The sequence below is a fragment of the Homalodisca vitripennis genome, unplaced genomic scaffold, assembly GCF_021130785.1.
Source record: "Homalodisca vitripennis isolate AUS2020 unplaced genomic scaffold, UT_GWSS_2.1 ScUCBcl_100;HRSCAF=1132, whole genome shotgun sequence".
NCBI classification, from domain to species: Eukaryota; Metazoa; Arthropoda; class Insecta; order Hemiptera; family Cicadellidae; genus Homalodisca; species Homalodisca vitripennis.
Window position 1 is genome coordinate 122,517 of NW_025776220.1, and position 16,828 is coordinate 139,344.

General features: G+C 38.2%; 2 protein-coding genes across 2 annotated transcripts; one reads left to right on the plus strand and one right to left on the minus strand.

Annotated features, from left to right (window-relative positions):
* Nucleotides 1-933: 933 nt before the first annotated feature.
* On the plus strand, nucleotides 934-1,239 carry LOC124370343 (tripartite motif-containing protein 44-like). The gene has a single exon (XM_046828633.1). The coding sequence runs from the start codon at nucleotides 934-936 to the stop codon at nucleotides 1,237-1,239; it is 306 nt and encodes a 101-aa protein (XP_046684589.1).
* Nucleotides 1,240-14,381: 13,142 nt separating this feature from the next.
* Nucleotides 14,382-16,394, minus strand: LOC124370344. Its single transcript, XM_046828634.1, has one exon. It carries the CDS (start codon nucleotides 16,392-16,394, stop codon nucleotides 14,382-14,384), a length of 2,013 nt encoding a protein of 670 aa, XP_046684590.1.
* Between the last annotated feature and the right edge of the window lie 434 nt (nucleotides 16,395-16,828).

Sequence of the window (16,828 nt, forward strand, 5' to 3'; positions counted from 1 at the left end):
ATAAAATATTCTCTAGTTTAAACTGATTAAAATGGTATGCTATACTATGTTATAATTAGAGTTCATTATTTATTTTTTATGAATTGTTAAAAGTTTATCAATAAAACTGCCAAAATCGCTGTATCAGTAAAGGCATTTAACCGTATCAGTTCTAGGGTTAGGAGCCTGAGGTCGTGACGTGCATGTTGAGTAAAAACATTCCGCGACGTATCCGCGCTGAAGTGGTATGGATCGAAAGAACAAATTCCAGACTTTAATTTCATATAGTATTTTATTGTACTGGCTATACGTTTTGTTTACTGTATATCGATTTTAAACGCCTTTGGCGAGTCGCGATAATAGAACAGTCGCGGCTTGTTGACAGTGTCCGTAGTCCGCCAACAGCGTTGTTTGTTTGGCTCTATTCGCGTTCTGTTGTTTCTAACACTGGCCTGGCGAGGTGGCGAACGCATGGCCCGGCTGTCGCTTCGGCGGGGGTCGCAATAGCCCAAACCCCTTTTCCCATAAGGAATTGGGGCTGTATTTTATTAACTTTCTGATAGCACAAATGGCAGGTACAAACGATAAGGATAAATTACCCCAGGAGGGTAGGTCCCTAAGGACTGAATCCCTCCCTTCAGCTTCGGCTGTTGGCCGCTCCATGGATTCTGGGGGGAGCAAACATGCGAGGAATGATGTTGAAGGGGATAAGAGAAAGCAAGAATTAGAACGTAGGAAGAAGGAGGAGGAGAAAAGAAGGGCAGAGATGGAACGAAAGAGGAAAGAGGAAATAGAGAAAGAGAAATATGAAAGAATTGTTGGAAGAACAGAGAAGAAGAAACAGTATAGTCAGATCACTAATTCAGGTGGAAAGGTTGCAAGTACCTGAGAGAATGGAAGGAGTTGAGCATAGTATAATACCAAGTGAAGAAGGATAAGGAAACGAAGGAGAGGATGAAGGAGGAGGATGAGGGAGAGTCGGAGGATGAGGGAGAGTCGGAGGATGAGGGAGAGTCGGAGGATGAGGGAGAGTCGGAGGATGAGGGAGAGTCGGAGGATGAGGGAGAGTCGGAGGATGAGGGAGAGTCGGAGGATGAGGGAGAGTCGGAGGATGAGGGAGAGTCGGAGGCTGAGGGAGAGTCGGAGGCTGAGGGAGAGTCGGAGGCTGAGGGAGAGTCGGAGGCTGAGGGAGAGTCGGAGGCTGAGGGAGAGTCGGAGGCTGAGAGAAAGAAAAAAGTGAAGCGGAGAGAAGAGAAATAGAGAGAAGAGCAAGAGAAAGAAGAAGATTTAAGGACGCAAAGGAAAGAGGAGGATTGACTCAGACAGAGTCGGAAACATTAGATTCAGATAAAGAATTCAGTAGAAAAAGGAAAAGAAGAGAGGTTGTGGATAGCCCGATAGAAGGAGGAGAAAGCGAAGATAATTTGGTGGCCATTGAAGAGACACTGGAGACGATAGACAGATGGTTTAAAGCTACCAAAGCAAAAAACCAAGGGCATAAGTACGGCCGTAGAAACTAAATTAATTGGATACTTAAGAGTGATAAAGAATAGTGTGGAGAAAGAAGAAATGGAGAGAGAGAGAATCAGAGGAAGAATTGAAGGAAGAGAAGAAGTAATAAAGATGATTAGAGAAGTGAGTTTGGAAAATAGAAGAGAAATTAGAGATGAAGGTTTTTTTTTTTTTATATATATATATATAAGGGCATAAAACACGCAGGTTATCAATGCCCGTAGGGTTAACGGACACCTACACTTTAAAATATGGTGTCACGTTATCAGTGCAAGGAATAGACAGCGGATTGCTGTGTCAAATAACAGTATCACATTAAGACAATAAGAAAAACAACAGCAGTGAAAGGAGGACTAAAACTAAATAACAAAAATAGCCGAGAGGCTGTAAAGGGGTCCGGTAGTTAAAATATGTCAGATAAATAATAACGATAATAAATATAACAAAATCTAATGCTAAAATCAGGTAAGTTAGTAAAGGTAGGGTTGTAAATGGACCCACCCTCACTAATAACAAATAAAATAGAAGGAAAAAATTGCCCGTCTCCTTACGTGACACCTACATATTAAGATAGTGGTGTCTCTCGCCTCACAGAAATTTTTAACTGTAAAGGGGCTTACCCTTGATTAAAACACAGAAATTTTCCTAACGAAATTTAAAAGATTGCACTTAGGCGGTGCTAGTTAAGAGCCTTAAAACTAAATAACAACTCAGGGGTGAACTGTAAAAGGGCTCACCCTTGCCTAAAACTAGCGGCTAAAATGTTTACTAAAACTAATCAGGTACTATAAGACTCATATTCTGGACATTAATTTGGTGCTCTCCAGAAAACTAAAGAGTGAGATGAAGGAACCATAATAGGAGAAACAGATGATGAAACGGAAGGAGGGAGAATGACATATGAGGGAAAGTTGAAAGAAGGACTAAAGAAAGAAAAGATACCGAAAGTAAGTGGAGTAAAGAGAGTGGTAAATGAAGCAAGGATTGTATTGATAAGGAAGGACGGTGCAGAAAGTGAAGCCGTAAAGGAGGATGTTAAAAAAGCAGTTGATCCAAGACAACTGGGACTAAGAGTGAAAAGAGTAGGTAAGGTAAGAAATCGTTAGCCTAATTAGCAAAGGTCGTCTCCACTTATTGTAATTTTTGAGATTTTGGCCATTGCCATGGTGATATTTTTTTCTCAATGGTCAAGAAAAGGCTGTAACACCAAAAAATCCACAAGTAATAAAATCCTTAATTATCAAAGGTTGTATCTAGAAGACTCAGTTCAATAATAAGCAACAGCTGTAATTCCTGTAGTCCATGGGAAAATGCCATAGTGATACCAAGAGCAGTGAACAGTGCCTGATGTACAGGATGTAGTGTAGTTGTTAATAGTGGTTATTTACATTTTATACTGAAATAGTGATACTAAATAATTATAGTAACTCCGTATAAAGTTAGTTTTAAAATTAGCGTTTGTTAACGTGGGAAAATAACCCAATTAATTATATCCTTGGAGTTACAGCTTTTCCTTCTTAAGGGTAGTTAAAAGCAAAAGTCGTAACTTCACAAACAGCTGCATTTCCATAATAGGCGCACAGTATAAAGAATAAAGAGTATCTATTATTAACGCTTCTGAAAACCAATACATCGTTCTGTGGCAGTTAGGTCAGATTATTTTATATTCAAAATCGAAGTATGTGTAAATAACGTAACATAGCCTAATTTTACCGCCATAGCGCAATGTTTTAGGTTGTTCAGCTATCGATATTTTAATTGTATTGTCTATTGTATTGCCTCCTATGGAAGTGCAGCCTCACAAATTTAGATATTGAGAATATTGTTTAAAATTATACAAATTAAGTTCTTCAAATTTGTAAGATATCAATGAAAAATTAACTACAGTATTCCCACTGATACCATGGCAACAGTTCTGGTAGGAATCACAAATTTAATACGACGTAAGCCTACATTATTTCACTATTAACCTAGTGGCAAAGGCTTATAACATTGTCAATTTAAATGTATTAAAGGGGCCTTTATAATGGAGTTACTATGGTCATTTTATTTTTGTTATTTTTAGTATGGCTACCAGAAAAGACAAAATAATGAACAAACTCAAAGAAATAAATGATAAAACATTAATCAACAACCCATGTGAAAGTTTCAATAGAGCAATTCAAGCCAACAACATGCTGGTTATTGATGAAAGTGGGTAACTATTTTACTTTAACCTCGAAAGCAATGGTGTGACAGAAACGCCTAGTTTAAGTTTGGATCTAAACAATGTTACAGAAGACGTGAACTTGAGTTTAGATTTAAACTCATTTAGTACACATCTATTTAGCTACAGTGACCATTACACTCAAAACCAAACTAACATTTTACCTAAAGATGTTTCTGCCTGTACTGATAATAATCTAAGTGGACATGATGTAAATAATAAAAATGATAATTTTGTTAGTATTCCTACAAGTGACGTAGTTGTTAAAGTGACCACGGAAAATAATTCATTTGATTTGCCTGGTGATATCAATATATTAAAGATAATGACAATTCACTTAATCCACAGAAGATGGACCTTAACGACCCTGACTATGAGCCTTCTTCTTCGGTTGATTCTGATAGTGAAGGTCCGAGACCAAGATCAAATTCTGATGTTCACAAGGAAATAACGTCTTTACCCGTAGCTAACGTGACCAAAAAGAAAAAGGCGCAAGCGGCAACATGTGAATGAAGAAGACAGGGCTGTGAATCGTAACAAGTCTGCTAGAGAAAAAGGAAAACCATACCTAGGAGAGAGTCGTGAAGACGGAAAATGGAAATATGATTTACCACAAAACGAACGAATAATGAAAGAACGCTGTGAGTGTAAAGTAAAAGATACATCTCAGATACAGTGTAAGATGATCTCAAATGAAAACAGGGAAACCATTTTTAAAAAGTTTTGGAAAATGACTTGGGAAGAGAAGAAAACTTATTTGGATATGTTGGTTATTGTTCGGCCTACATCAAGAGCATGAGACCGAAAAAACGAAGATACAAGTAGAAGAGAAAGTTCTTATATCTACTTTCTAGAAAAAAAATCAAGAGAGAGTACGCGTGTGCAAAAGTATGTTCTTAGGTACACTTGGATTAGGAGAAAAAGCAATGTGCAATTGGAAAAAATCTAGCATTTGTGGTGAAAGGATTTCTGATGAACTGACATGCCAAGAGGACCAAAATGTAGCTCCTATCCCAAACAGCCAGAGGAAAAAGTATCCGAAAATTTCTGAATCAAGAAGGAGTGTCTTTTCTGAATCAAATACAGCTTTAGACTCTTTTTTTTAAAGTTTGGCAAAAATGGAGTCTCATTACTGTAGGAAGAGCACTTCGAGACAATATTTAGAGTCAGTTTGGACTTTCAAAACAGCAATTATACCGAGAATACTGTCGTTGGTGTACAGAACACAATAATGTAAAACCTCTGTCTGTTGCAACATTTTTAAAGGCATTCGAGGACAAAAACTTGAGCTTTTTCCAACCGAAAAAGAACGAGTGCGATATATGTGTTGGATTTCGGACAGGAAATGTAACAGAGGAAATTTACACAGGGCATAGACAGAAAAAGAATGAGGCAAGAGCTGAAAAAGAAAAGGACAAGGAAAGTAAGGAGCATTTAGTTTTTACTATGGATTTGCAGTGTGTGTTACTATGCCCAGAGTCCAACGTGTCAAGCCTTTATTACAAAACAAAATTAGCAGTGCACAATCTAACATTTTTCAACTTGAAAACAAAGGATGTACAATGTTATGTGTGGAAAGAGTCTGAAGGAGGACTAACAGCCAATGAATTCACAACAATAATTTGTGATTTTATTATGAAGCAGTGCCCTTTGCCCAATAAGTATTATCCTGTATAGCGACGGTTGCACGTATCAAAACCGTAACGCAATTCTATCAAATGGGCTTTTCAACTTAGCTAGGCTGAAGAACATTAAAATTGAGCAAAAGTACCTAGAAAAAGGTCATACTCAAATGGAAGGCTGATGCCGTCCATTCTCAAATTGAAAGAAACATTAAAAACAAAGTGTTCAATGTTCCTGCTGACTATGTTGCAGCTTTCATGTCAGCACGCTCAAAGCCTAACTCTTATTCGGTTGCTTACTTAGAGCACACTTTTCAGAAACTACGAAAGCCTAAACAATTTCAAGTCTACAAGACCAGGTAGGAAAGCTGGTGATCCTTGTGTAACTGACATCAGAGCAATCCAATACAACAAAAAAGGACTGAAGTACAAACTGAATTTTTCAGAGGAATACAAGGACCTTCCCATCAGATACACATCAAGAATGCCGCCCTTGGAAATTTTTGACGTACCAAAGCTGTATAAAGAAAGACCTCCAAGAATTAAGAAAAAACAATTCCTAGTGATTATCATTTATTTTATGATAATTTGCCTTGGGAGTAAAGGACACTAATTGAATGCCTATTTTTATGAAGTAGTCAATTTTTTTATAGTGCAATAGCCTACGCTGTTTTTTCACTGTGATTAAATAAATATTTTATTACATTTGTATATGGAAATTTTTTTAACCTTGATAACTTAAAAAATAATTTAATATGTCAGTAACTAATTTTTATTAATTTGAAAACATCGTAACTCCTATTAATTGTATAGTTTTAAAACGAAAAGGCTGTAACTCCCAACAATTATGTTAAAAACCTTAAATTTCTAAGAAAGAAAGTAAAAAGTAACATGTGTGTACAAGTTTTAATTCTAAAATAAAAAAGGTTGTTTTTATTAACATAGTTGTCGTAGAAACAGTTTTTTGGTTGTACTAAAAAGTTTGTCATTTTGGAGTTACGCCCTTTGCACATTAGGCTAACGAAATGGGATAATGGTGGAAGTGGAGAGTGAGAAAGATATAGAAATACTGATGATTAACGAGAATTTAAGAAGCAAAGGATTAAAGATCGATGAGCCAAAGAGGAAACTACCAATTTTGATGATATAAGATGTGGAGCAAGGGATGAAAGATGAAGAGATAGTGGAGACCATATACAGGAGTAACATGGAAGAAAGCAACATAAGAAAGGAAGAGTTGGTGAATGAATTTATAATCAAGCACAGGATGAGAAAGAAAGGAGGAGAAGGCAAAGGAGTGAGGCTGTTGGAGAACTTAATAGTGGAATGCACGGGAAAGATAAGAAACTTCTTAAGACAGAGAGACAGGATTTATATCAATTGAAGCAGTTGCAGAGTAAAGGATTATATTGATATAGTAAGATGTTTCCAGTGTAAGAGGTACGGACATGTTGCCAAATATTGTAAAGAAACGGAACCTACTTGCGGGCAATGCAGTGGTAAACACAGCACGAGAGAGTGCAAGGAGGGAAAAGATAAAATTAGATGTTGTAATTGTGAAAGAGAGGGAAGAGGAGGTGATGGACACACGGTAAGATGGAAGGAGTGTGGAGTCTATGGGAGAGTCTTAAGAAACCACTTGAGTGGTATCAGTTATGAGAGTTAAAATAGGGCAAATTAATGTTGGAAGAAGCCTGAAGTGGTCGGAAGGAGTAGAAAAACAAGTGGCTGAAAAGGATTTGGACATTATATGCATACAAGAACCATACACGGTGAGAGGTAAGGCAAAGTTTGGCGGAGGAGGGAAGAAAGAAGCAAAATTCCGATGATCCCAGGCACAAAGGGTGTCTGGGAGAGGGGACACGTGGTAGGAAGAAAATGAAGATGGGAGAAAATGAGGAAGAATAAAACGGGTTCGCGTGAAAAGCAGCGCCTCTCGAAATAGGCCTTCGGCCTCGCGGAGAGGGGTGGTGGTGGGGCTGCTGGGCTACGGCCCAATAAACCCGTGTTGTTTGTAACAATAAAATGGATTGTTCGAATGGATCTATCTTTACGTTCTATAGATATTAGGGAACTTGTAGCAGATGAAGAATTAAGTGATGTACGTGTTAGTGATTTACAAGCTGATAATTTCCCCGACGACGACGTTAACCTAGAGGACTTCTCATCCGGAAGCGATGACGTTTATGTGCCTAACCAAGACGATGTTGAAACTTCTGATGATGAAAACCAGAGAATTGATGTGAGTGGTAATAATAATTCTAGGCCTAGCACACCTTAGCCTACATGGATGCGTGCTTATCCTCCTGAACCGCCAATTGACATTTCAACTGATTTCACAGTTAGGAATCCAGGTGTTCGAAATGGCCCACCTCGAAATAGTGCTCCTATACAATATTTCGTTTTGTTTTTCACTACAGCTGTGTGGCAATCAATTGTCAGAGAAACCAATGAATATGCTAGAAAATTAATTGAAAAGAAAGGAAGATCTGGTGAAATGAAAACCTTTTCAAGATTACAGGCATGGATTGATGTTAACAGTTTCGGAATTGAAAAAATATTTTGCTCTACTTATAAATTTGGGATTAGTAAATAAGAACAATTTATCAGACTACTGGTCAATAAGTAAACTAGTGTACGCCGAGGACAGCCAGGGTATGACCCCTGGGTTAAAATTAGGTTTATACTTGACCACTTTAATTTTGTCTCTAAGCACCACTTTGTACCTACACAAAATATTAGCATTGATGAGAGCTTAGTGGGTATGAAAAATAGATGTAGGGTAGAGTCGGGTAAGAATGCGCGGACGGATAAGAAGGCGCATAGCTATATTTTTAAGTTGGCAAGCCTGATCAGAGAGAATCTGCTTCCCGCCAATTGGACAGATCACACATACGCCGTTCACAGTGAATAGCCCAGTTTGCCTGGTTTTACGTTTGTGACAGGTAAGAAATTAGTTTTCGTATTTTCATTGTAATAATATTGTTTTGTTTCTTAGCTATTTGTGTCATTCAGACTAACTAATGATGACTTTCATTACACACGTTGTGAAAGCCATGTATTCAGCTCTTAAATGATGTAATTTGGAGAGTTACACTCAAAGTGGGCTGGGAAATTTTTTAGGTTATGTTCATTTTGTGCTGTGCGGGTAAGTTTGCGCATTAATGGGGTGGCCAAGACTGCGCACCATTTGGTGTGCGCAGTCTTAGCCTCCAACTTATTGTACCTTCATATTCTTTGATTTATTATACTGAATAGGTTTATATGATACTAATCGTGGGTTTTTAGTTCCAGATATAAAGAATGGGGAAATACACCAGGAAAACTAAGAGAACATTATTCTTCACATAAGACAATTTGAATGAAATAAGGACAAGAATTGCCCAAGTAAAAAGAACGTAAAAGACAAGTGGCTAATCCCTCGGTATTTTGGAATCTACTCTTCGAAACCGCCTTAAGAAGGTAAAATGTTGATAAATTGACATACATTTCGGAATGGATTTATTTTTTATGTTGTATTTACATATAATTAATGATTTATGGATGGCTAAGTTTGATTCCTAAATGCATTCCGAAATGTACAAAGCTATTATTTATCATATTTGGGTTTAGATTTTTAGGTAATTGTATAATACATTTCATTAATAGATCTTTTTTCCTTTTCAGACTTAAATAACAAAAAAAATGTTTAGGAGCTATAAGCTGTTTATTTGTTTCAGGGAAATGTACCAACAAGTCTTGGAAGATACAAGAATGTTTTTACGGACGAAATGGAAGAGGAATTGGCAAATTTATGTAAAGATTTAGATATGCGTTTCTATGGATTGACTAGTAAGAGAATCAGGCAAATTTCCTATCAGTTTGCTGAATTGAATGGTTTGAGTGACAGATTTAATTCTGAAAAGAAGTTAGCCGGAAAATACTGGGTTAAAGGATTTCTCAAAAGACACAAGCTTTCCACAAGAAAGCCTAGAGATTGCAGTCTGGGAAGAGCGATAGGGTTTAATAAGACTCAAGTTACTAGGTTTTTCCAAAATTTGAAAGCAGTCTACGAGGAAATAAAATTCCCTCCCCACAGAATATTTAACTGTGATGAATCGGGGCTTTCCACAGTCCCCAACAAAACTCCTAAAGTGATATCACCAGTTGGTAAAACAGAAGTTAGTAAGGTGACATCTGGTGAAAGAGGTCAAAATGTTACAGTTGTAGCTTGCTTTAGTGCTACAGGCATCTACGTACCACCAGCTATGATATTTCCTTGAAAACGGATGAAACCAGAGCTTTACGTTGAAGCCCCTGTAGGAACTCTTCCTCTAATCTCTGATAGTGGCTACATGAACTCAAATATTTTTATAGACTGGCTGAAGCACTTCGCTCGCCATACAAAACCCACTGAAGATGACCCTGTTCTATTGCTTCTCGACAACCACTCCACTCGTGTATCTCTTGAAGGTGTAAATTTCTGTAGAGATAACGTCATAACAATGCTGTCCTTGCCACCCCACGCTAGTCACAAAATTCAACCCTTAGATAAAAGTTTTTTTGGCCCTCTCAAGACAGCTTATTCTGTTGAAGTTGAAAAATGGATGGTAAGTAACCCTGGACAATGTGTAACAGCTTATCAAATTAGTGGATTGTTTAGAGAGGCGTATAACAGAGTGTCAACTATTGAGAAAGCAGTGAAAGGCTTTAGAGCAACTGGTATCTATCCGATAATCCAGATGTTTTTAGTGATGAAGATTTTTTGCCTTCCTCAGTCACGGATAGGCCCCAACCAGAAATTGATCATCAAGAGGATTTAGAGAAAGTTGAAAATGAAGAAGGTGGTGATGAGTCCGTTAATGAAACAACAGTTGAAAATTATATATCTCAACCAGGGCCATCTTCCACACTAAGAAGCATCGAAGCAGCCATTGAGATGAAAATGAAACAGAATGAATTGAACGTCACATCTAATGAAAGACAATTAACAAAGGCATCTAGTAATATTGTTTATTTAACTGATTTAACCAAGAATTTAGATAATAAAACTATTATCGGTCAACAGCTTCTGAAAATTCATCCGTTGCCTAAATGCAAAGTAGTAAAAAGAAAAGTGCAAGCAAAAAAAAACTGAAATAATATCGGGATCACCATTCAAAACATTTCTAGAGGAAAAAAGGAGCAGGAGTTGCGTGAAAAAGAAGAGAGGCGGAGAATAAAAGAGGAAAAGAAATTAAAAGGTAAAGGTGTGAAGAGAAACCTGGATTTGGATGGAGAGCCAAAAACTGCAAAAACGAAGAAAACAGAAGGAAATCGAGAAATGGTAAACGGAAAAGAAGAAGAGACATTTTGTGCAGGTTATGGTAAAAGCTTTGAAGACTGTTGGGTTCAGTGTGGGCAGTGCGAACAGTGGTGGCATGAGGCGTGTTCAGATTACGTAGGGTCAGGACCTTACACATGTGACCATTGCTAGGCCAGGCCACGCACTCTTACCCTCCATTCAGCGCAGTCTTACCCAACCATGCGGTTAAGACTGCGCACATGTAAGGATATACAAAAACACTTGTTTTTTTTATATTAACATAAAGTTTCAAGTTTTTACTTCATTTATATGTTTGCCCATAAGGCATAGAAAAAAGTAATGTATTTTGTATTTTTGTTACTGTTTAATTATAGCATTTATAACAAAAAAGTCGTTAAGTGCGCATTCTTACCCGCCCCTACCCTACATTCATACAGTACATGCCCAACAAAAAGTACAAACAATTCGGTATAAAAAAATTTGAAGCATGTGAAAGCCAAACAAGCTATGTCATCCACATAGAGCTCTACACTGGCAAGGATTACTTAGAGAACAGGCCTAAACCATTTGTTCATAAAGTTGTACTAGAAATCCTAGAAAAAAAGCCAATTGCTAAACAAAGGTTATCATATTTTTACTGATAACTTTTACACAAAACCTGATTTAGCTGAAACATTATTGGAAAGAAAAACTTTCATGACAGGTACATTAAATAAAATTCTAAAAACCTTTCAAAAAACCTTGTAGCTCACAAACTAAACAAAGGGGAGACTATTTATTAAAGAAAAAATAAATTACTGGCTATTGGATTCAAACAAAAAGTAAAAGGCAAAATTTTCTACTTGCTTTCGACTGCATGTCATGCGGAGGATGTGAATGTGAGAAGTAGAAAAGGGATCTATACAAAAAAGCCACTAGTAATAAACCAATATAATCTGTACATGGGAGGTGTGGACACTAGTGACAAGTTTATATATCATGTTTCTTGCTCCAGGACAACATCAAAGTATTGGAAAAGACTGTTCACGAACATTCTCGACTTGAATGTGCCTCCTGAATTCTTATGTAATTTATTCAAAAAACACTGACAAACCTATGGCCAGAAAGAAATATATGTCTGATATTGTAAATTCACTGGTTGAATGCCAACAAACTGTGCATCCCAATCTTGTACCACCTCCTGGCCCAAGTGGAGACCTTGCACATCAGATTGCGCACTTACCTGGACGCAAAGAAAGACTATGTGCTGTATGTGGACCCACAAAAAAAGAGGCAAAAGTCAATTTTGGTGTCCAGCCTGCAACTGTGGAGTTCACAGAGAGTGCTTTCCCTACTTGGAACATTATTGGAGACCTCTAAGGCCTGGACCAATCCTAGCCATCCAACTCTTTTGATCACCATTTATGGCTATTTAGCACAATTTAGATACGAAGTAACCAATAAGCAAGTAAAATAGTAAGAGTGGGGAGGGCCCCAAGACCCACCAAGAACATAACTTTAGATCATTCCTTGGAACAGCACACTTTGAACAAGTAAGTGAACCCTCCCAGATAGTAGACGAATAGCTGTCATTCACTTGTTGCACAAACATATCGTGTTTTTAAATTAAAACTTTAGATCATTCCTTGGCGAGTCCCTGATGGAACAGCACACTTTGAACAAGTAAGTGAACCCTCCCAGATGTTAGACAAATAGCCGTCATTCACTTGTTGCACAAACATATCATGTTTTTAAATTAGAAGTCCAAGTTCAGTTAAAATCTTTTTTCTAAATTAGCTCAAGTCTATCTCTCAGACCCTACTTACTGTCGAGCGCGCCTAATATAAAATGTTTTCTCTTCCCATTTCAAAGGTTTTCATGTTTGGAAAACTGTATTAGTATATTATAAACTTTAGAATCTTGAGTTTCATTCAGCGATTTGTTTGCTTTTTGGTTTGAATGATTTAGTTGCTTACTGCCAATTTATTATGACTCGGTAAATACATTTTGTGTGATTTAACCGTTCTTATTCATTCATACCCTACGTCCAGTTGTGCCAGGTACAGCACGACATATTTTTGGTGTCAGAAGTGGGATTCCTCTAAATACTAGGGGAATTCTTAAAAACGTTCAGTTATAGGTAGTGAGGAGATTTGAACTAACATCCTTGTTTAGTGGTTTTGATAACAAGTTTAAATTATAGTCCTTTGGTTGTAAAAAAAAACAATAGGAAAAAAATTGTGTCCTTATGCCCTTGCCTAGAGTAGTAGTAGCGATAAATAAGTTACAAAGGAAACTGTTTTACAGATATATAGGCAGAGAAATTAAAGTGGATAGGTTTTAATGTAAGGTCTCACTTTCTCTGTCAGGAACACGTACTGTCAGGGGTAACTGCAACATCAGGTTGGAGAGTAACGAAAAAAGTTCACTTTCCAAGTGAAAAGAATTTGCAAAAAGTAGCTGAGGCATTCTTGAGGAAAAGTAATACTAAAGTTTGTAATACAATTATTAGGAAGTCGTATGTAATTTTAGCTTTTAGGGAAAGACTCTTGTGAAGAAATTTTTAATTTTTGTTTGTTGTTTTTCTTCTTCTTGAAACTGAGTTCAAAAGTAAGTAAGTTTAGAAGTGGCGATATCAGACAGGAGAAACATTTTTTTTTTTTTTTTTTTTTTTTTTGTAGTGCTGTTGCCTAGTACCCAAATTAACTTAACTCCAATTAATTATTATAAAATGTCTCTAAAATAATTTAATATTTTCTTTATCAATAATTTATAAACTAGAGCAAAATATTTGTTTCCCATGAGAAAATATAACTCAGTAACTTTCCTTACGGAAGCGGGTAAATGATAACGCTAAAAGTAGAGCAATAACCCACTCCAACCACGAACCAATCCTAGAAGTCCAACTCTGACCATTTCCATGTATGGGCATTTAATACATGACGCACATGAACTAACCAATAAGCTCTAAGTAGAGTAATAGAAGTGGGGAGGATTCCAAGCCCAGCCGAAAAGCATAATTTTATATTATTCGGTGTCGAGCTCCTGATGAGACAGCACGTAATGAACAAGTAAGTGAACCCTCCCAGATGTTAGACAAATAGCCGTCATTCACTTTTTGCCAAGACATCATGTTGTTTAAAGTATAAACATTTAAATTATAATAATAACTTAACTAAATTCTCAAGTCTCTCTCAAAGACCCTACTTCCAAGCGCGCCTTTTATTAAATATCTAGTACTTTGAGTTAAAGGTTTTTCTTTAGTAGAACTATTTAAGTACGTTGTAAATTTTATAACTTTTTTTTTTTTTTTTTTTTTTTTTTTTTTTTTTTTTTTTTTTTTTTTTTTTTTTTTTATTAGGGCCATAAAACACAAGAGGTTATCAATGGCCTCTAGATTCAAGACAACAGCTCATGTTGTGGCGTTGTCATTTGTTGGTAGTACTTATAGGGTCGTGAGAACATTAAATAAATTAGTTTAAGTCTAAGCAATAACAAAGTATATACTATATACTAAATAACAATGCAACAAACTCAACAATCAATGTTATTGTCAGAGTGGCTGTAAATGGGCCACTATGACAACAATTAAAAACGAAATAATAGGGAAATAGATACTGAATAATTTTATAACAAAACAAGAACATGGTGGAGCATGGCTGTAGGTGGGCCATCCTGATTCTAATAGCTTAGGATCTAGGCAACAAGAGTAATAAATCTATTAAATACTAAATAACAAGCATAAACCTGGGAACAAAACAACGTAGGTATCAAAGTATGGAGGAATAAATAATTAAAATTAAATCTTGCTTACTAGGGAGGATGCTGTTAAAAAGGCGAAGAGCCTCCTCACAACAGTTTCGTCATCACCTAGCACATCCCTTAACGAAGCTGGCAGATTGATAGCTCGACGGCACCTTGAGTAGCAAGGACAGTCGACCAGCACATGCTTCACTGTAATAACAGTGTCGCATGTGGCGCAAATCGGTGGGTCCCCTCGATTCATAAGGAAGCCGTGAGAGAGCAGTGTGTGGCCAAGACGAAGGCGACACAACACCACCTCCTCACGCCGACTCCGGCGATGAGCTGTACCCCAAGGTCTTGTGCAGTCTTTGATGATTCTTAGCTTGTTGTTGTAGACCGCCTGCCATTCGGAACTCCACATAGCTTTTAGCTTGGCTTTCACCACAGGAGTGATGTCTGATGCCACCATCCGTAAGGTGAATGGTTGGAGCTCCAAAGCTTCTTTTGCTCCTCTGTCCGCCAGCTCGTTGCCATGGATGCCTACGTGTCCGGGAACCCAGACAAAAATAACAGCCACTCCCTCCGACTGTAGCTTGTGTAGTGAGGACCAGATACTTCGAACCAAGATGTTCTTAGAGTACATGTCGCCAATTGCTTGCAGACTACTAAGAGAGTCACTGCAGATTACCAACTTACCAGTTCTAGACCACGTAATGTTCAGGGTCTTCTGTATAGCTGTCAGTTCAGCCGTGTAAACAGAGGAGTCGCTGGGGAGTCGGAAACCGTATCGTCTACCCGCAGTAACAAAAGCGCAACCTGTCCTCGGACCATCCTTTGATCCATCTGTGTATATCACATCGCACGGAGAGAGTTGTTGTAAGATTTGACGGAATTCTTGATGATATATGGTGTCCGGTGTCGTATGTTTTTTAAAGGTGGAGAGGCTCAAGATTATTTCTGGTGGAGTTACGGACCAAGGCGGGACATCGCACTGATGCAACTCCCTGACCTCGTAATCGGTTAGACCTATCTGAGAATTGTATGATATAGCTCTTACACCAATTGGTGCAGGGTGCCTCGGTTTAGTGATGAACTGATCGTGTAGTGAATTGTTTAGGACCCAGTCGTAGGCGGGATTTTGAGGTTTGGACATGAGTGTGTGGACGTAATTCAATGAAAGTTGAACTCTTCTATGACTAAGCGGAGGCTCTCCTGTTTCGGCATATATACTAATCACAGGGCTAGATCGCAATGCTCCCGTGGCCAGTCTTAGAGAAGAGTTGTGGATTGAGTCTAGCATCTTGAGTGCATTAGGTCTCGCTGATCCATAAACCTGACATCCATAGTCCAAGCAGGAGCGTATAAAGGCTTTATAGAACCTGAGCATGCAGGTCCTGTCTGCCCCCCAATTCGTCCCACTCAGAGCTCTGATAAGGTTTAGAGGCCGCTTAAGGCATTTAGACTTAAGATTTTTAAGGTGTGAAATCCAGGTAAGGCGGCGATCGAACTTTAGGCCTAAGAATTTAATTTCTTCACAAGGCGTTATTCTCTGACCCTTTAAAAAAAGTGTTGGTTCATCGACAGAGCGCAACCTAGAGAACACCATGCACCTCGTTTTTGGCAGAGAAAAGGTGAAACCAGTTCTACCGCACCACTTAACAAGGCGATTAATAGTGAGCTGAAGAGCACGCTCCGTTGTAGAAAGCCTTTTTGCAGTAACAAAGATGGCGAAGTCGTCAACGAAGAGAGAACAATGTACCGGAGGGGCGACACAAGAGGCGATATCATTGATGGCAATAGCGAACAGAGTACAGCTCAGGACGCTTCCTTGCGGAATTCCATTCTCTTGAATGAAAGGGTCAGAAAGAGTTTTTCCTAGCCTCACTTGAATAGATCTATCCATCATAAAACCGTTAATGAACGCCAGCATGTGGTTTCCAATTCCCCAAGATACCAGTGTATTTATGATACCTCTTCTCCAAGCAGTGTCATATGCTTTCATTAAGTCAAAGAAAACGGCAGTCATTTGCCTTCCTTGGATGAAAGCATTCAGTATGGCCGTTTCCATTGTTATCAAATGGTCAGTAGACGATCTCCCCTGACGAAAGCCACACTGTGGGGCAGATAGGAGATTATTTTTTCTCCAAAAACCAGACGAGTCTCCGATTGACCATGCGTTCGAGGGTCTTGCAAAGACTGCTCGTTAGTGAGATAGGTCGATAGCTCCCAGGAGAAGTGCTATCCTGGCCCATTTTGTGCAATGCGATAACATGTGATCGACGCCAAGACACAGGGAATTTGTTTTCTATAAATATTCTATTGTACAGAAGGAGTAAATCATGTTTAATACCAGCTGGTAGGTTTCGCAGCATTGCATAATGTATGCTATCGGGACCTGGAGCGGAGTTGGAGGTGGCCTTTAGTGAAGAGTTTAGTTCGTGGAGAGTGAAAGGATGATTGAGAGGAGAGTCGTCGTGTAAATTCAGATTAAGGGGGAGCGAT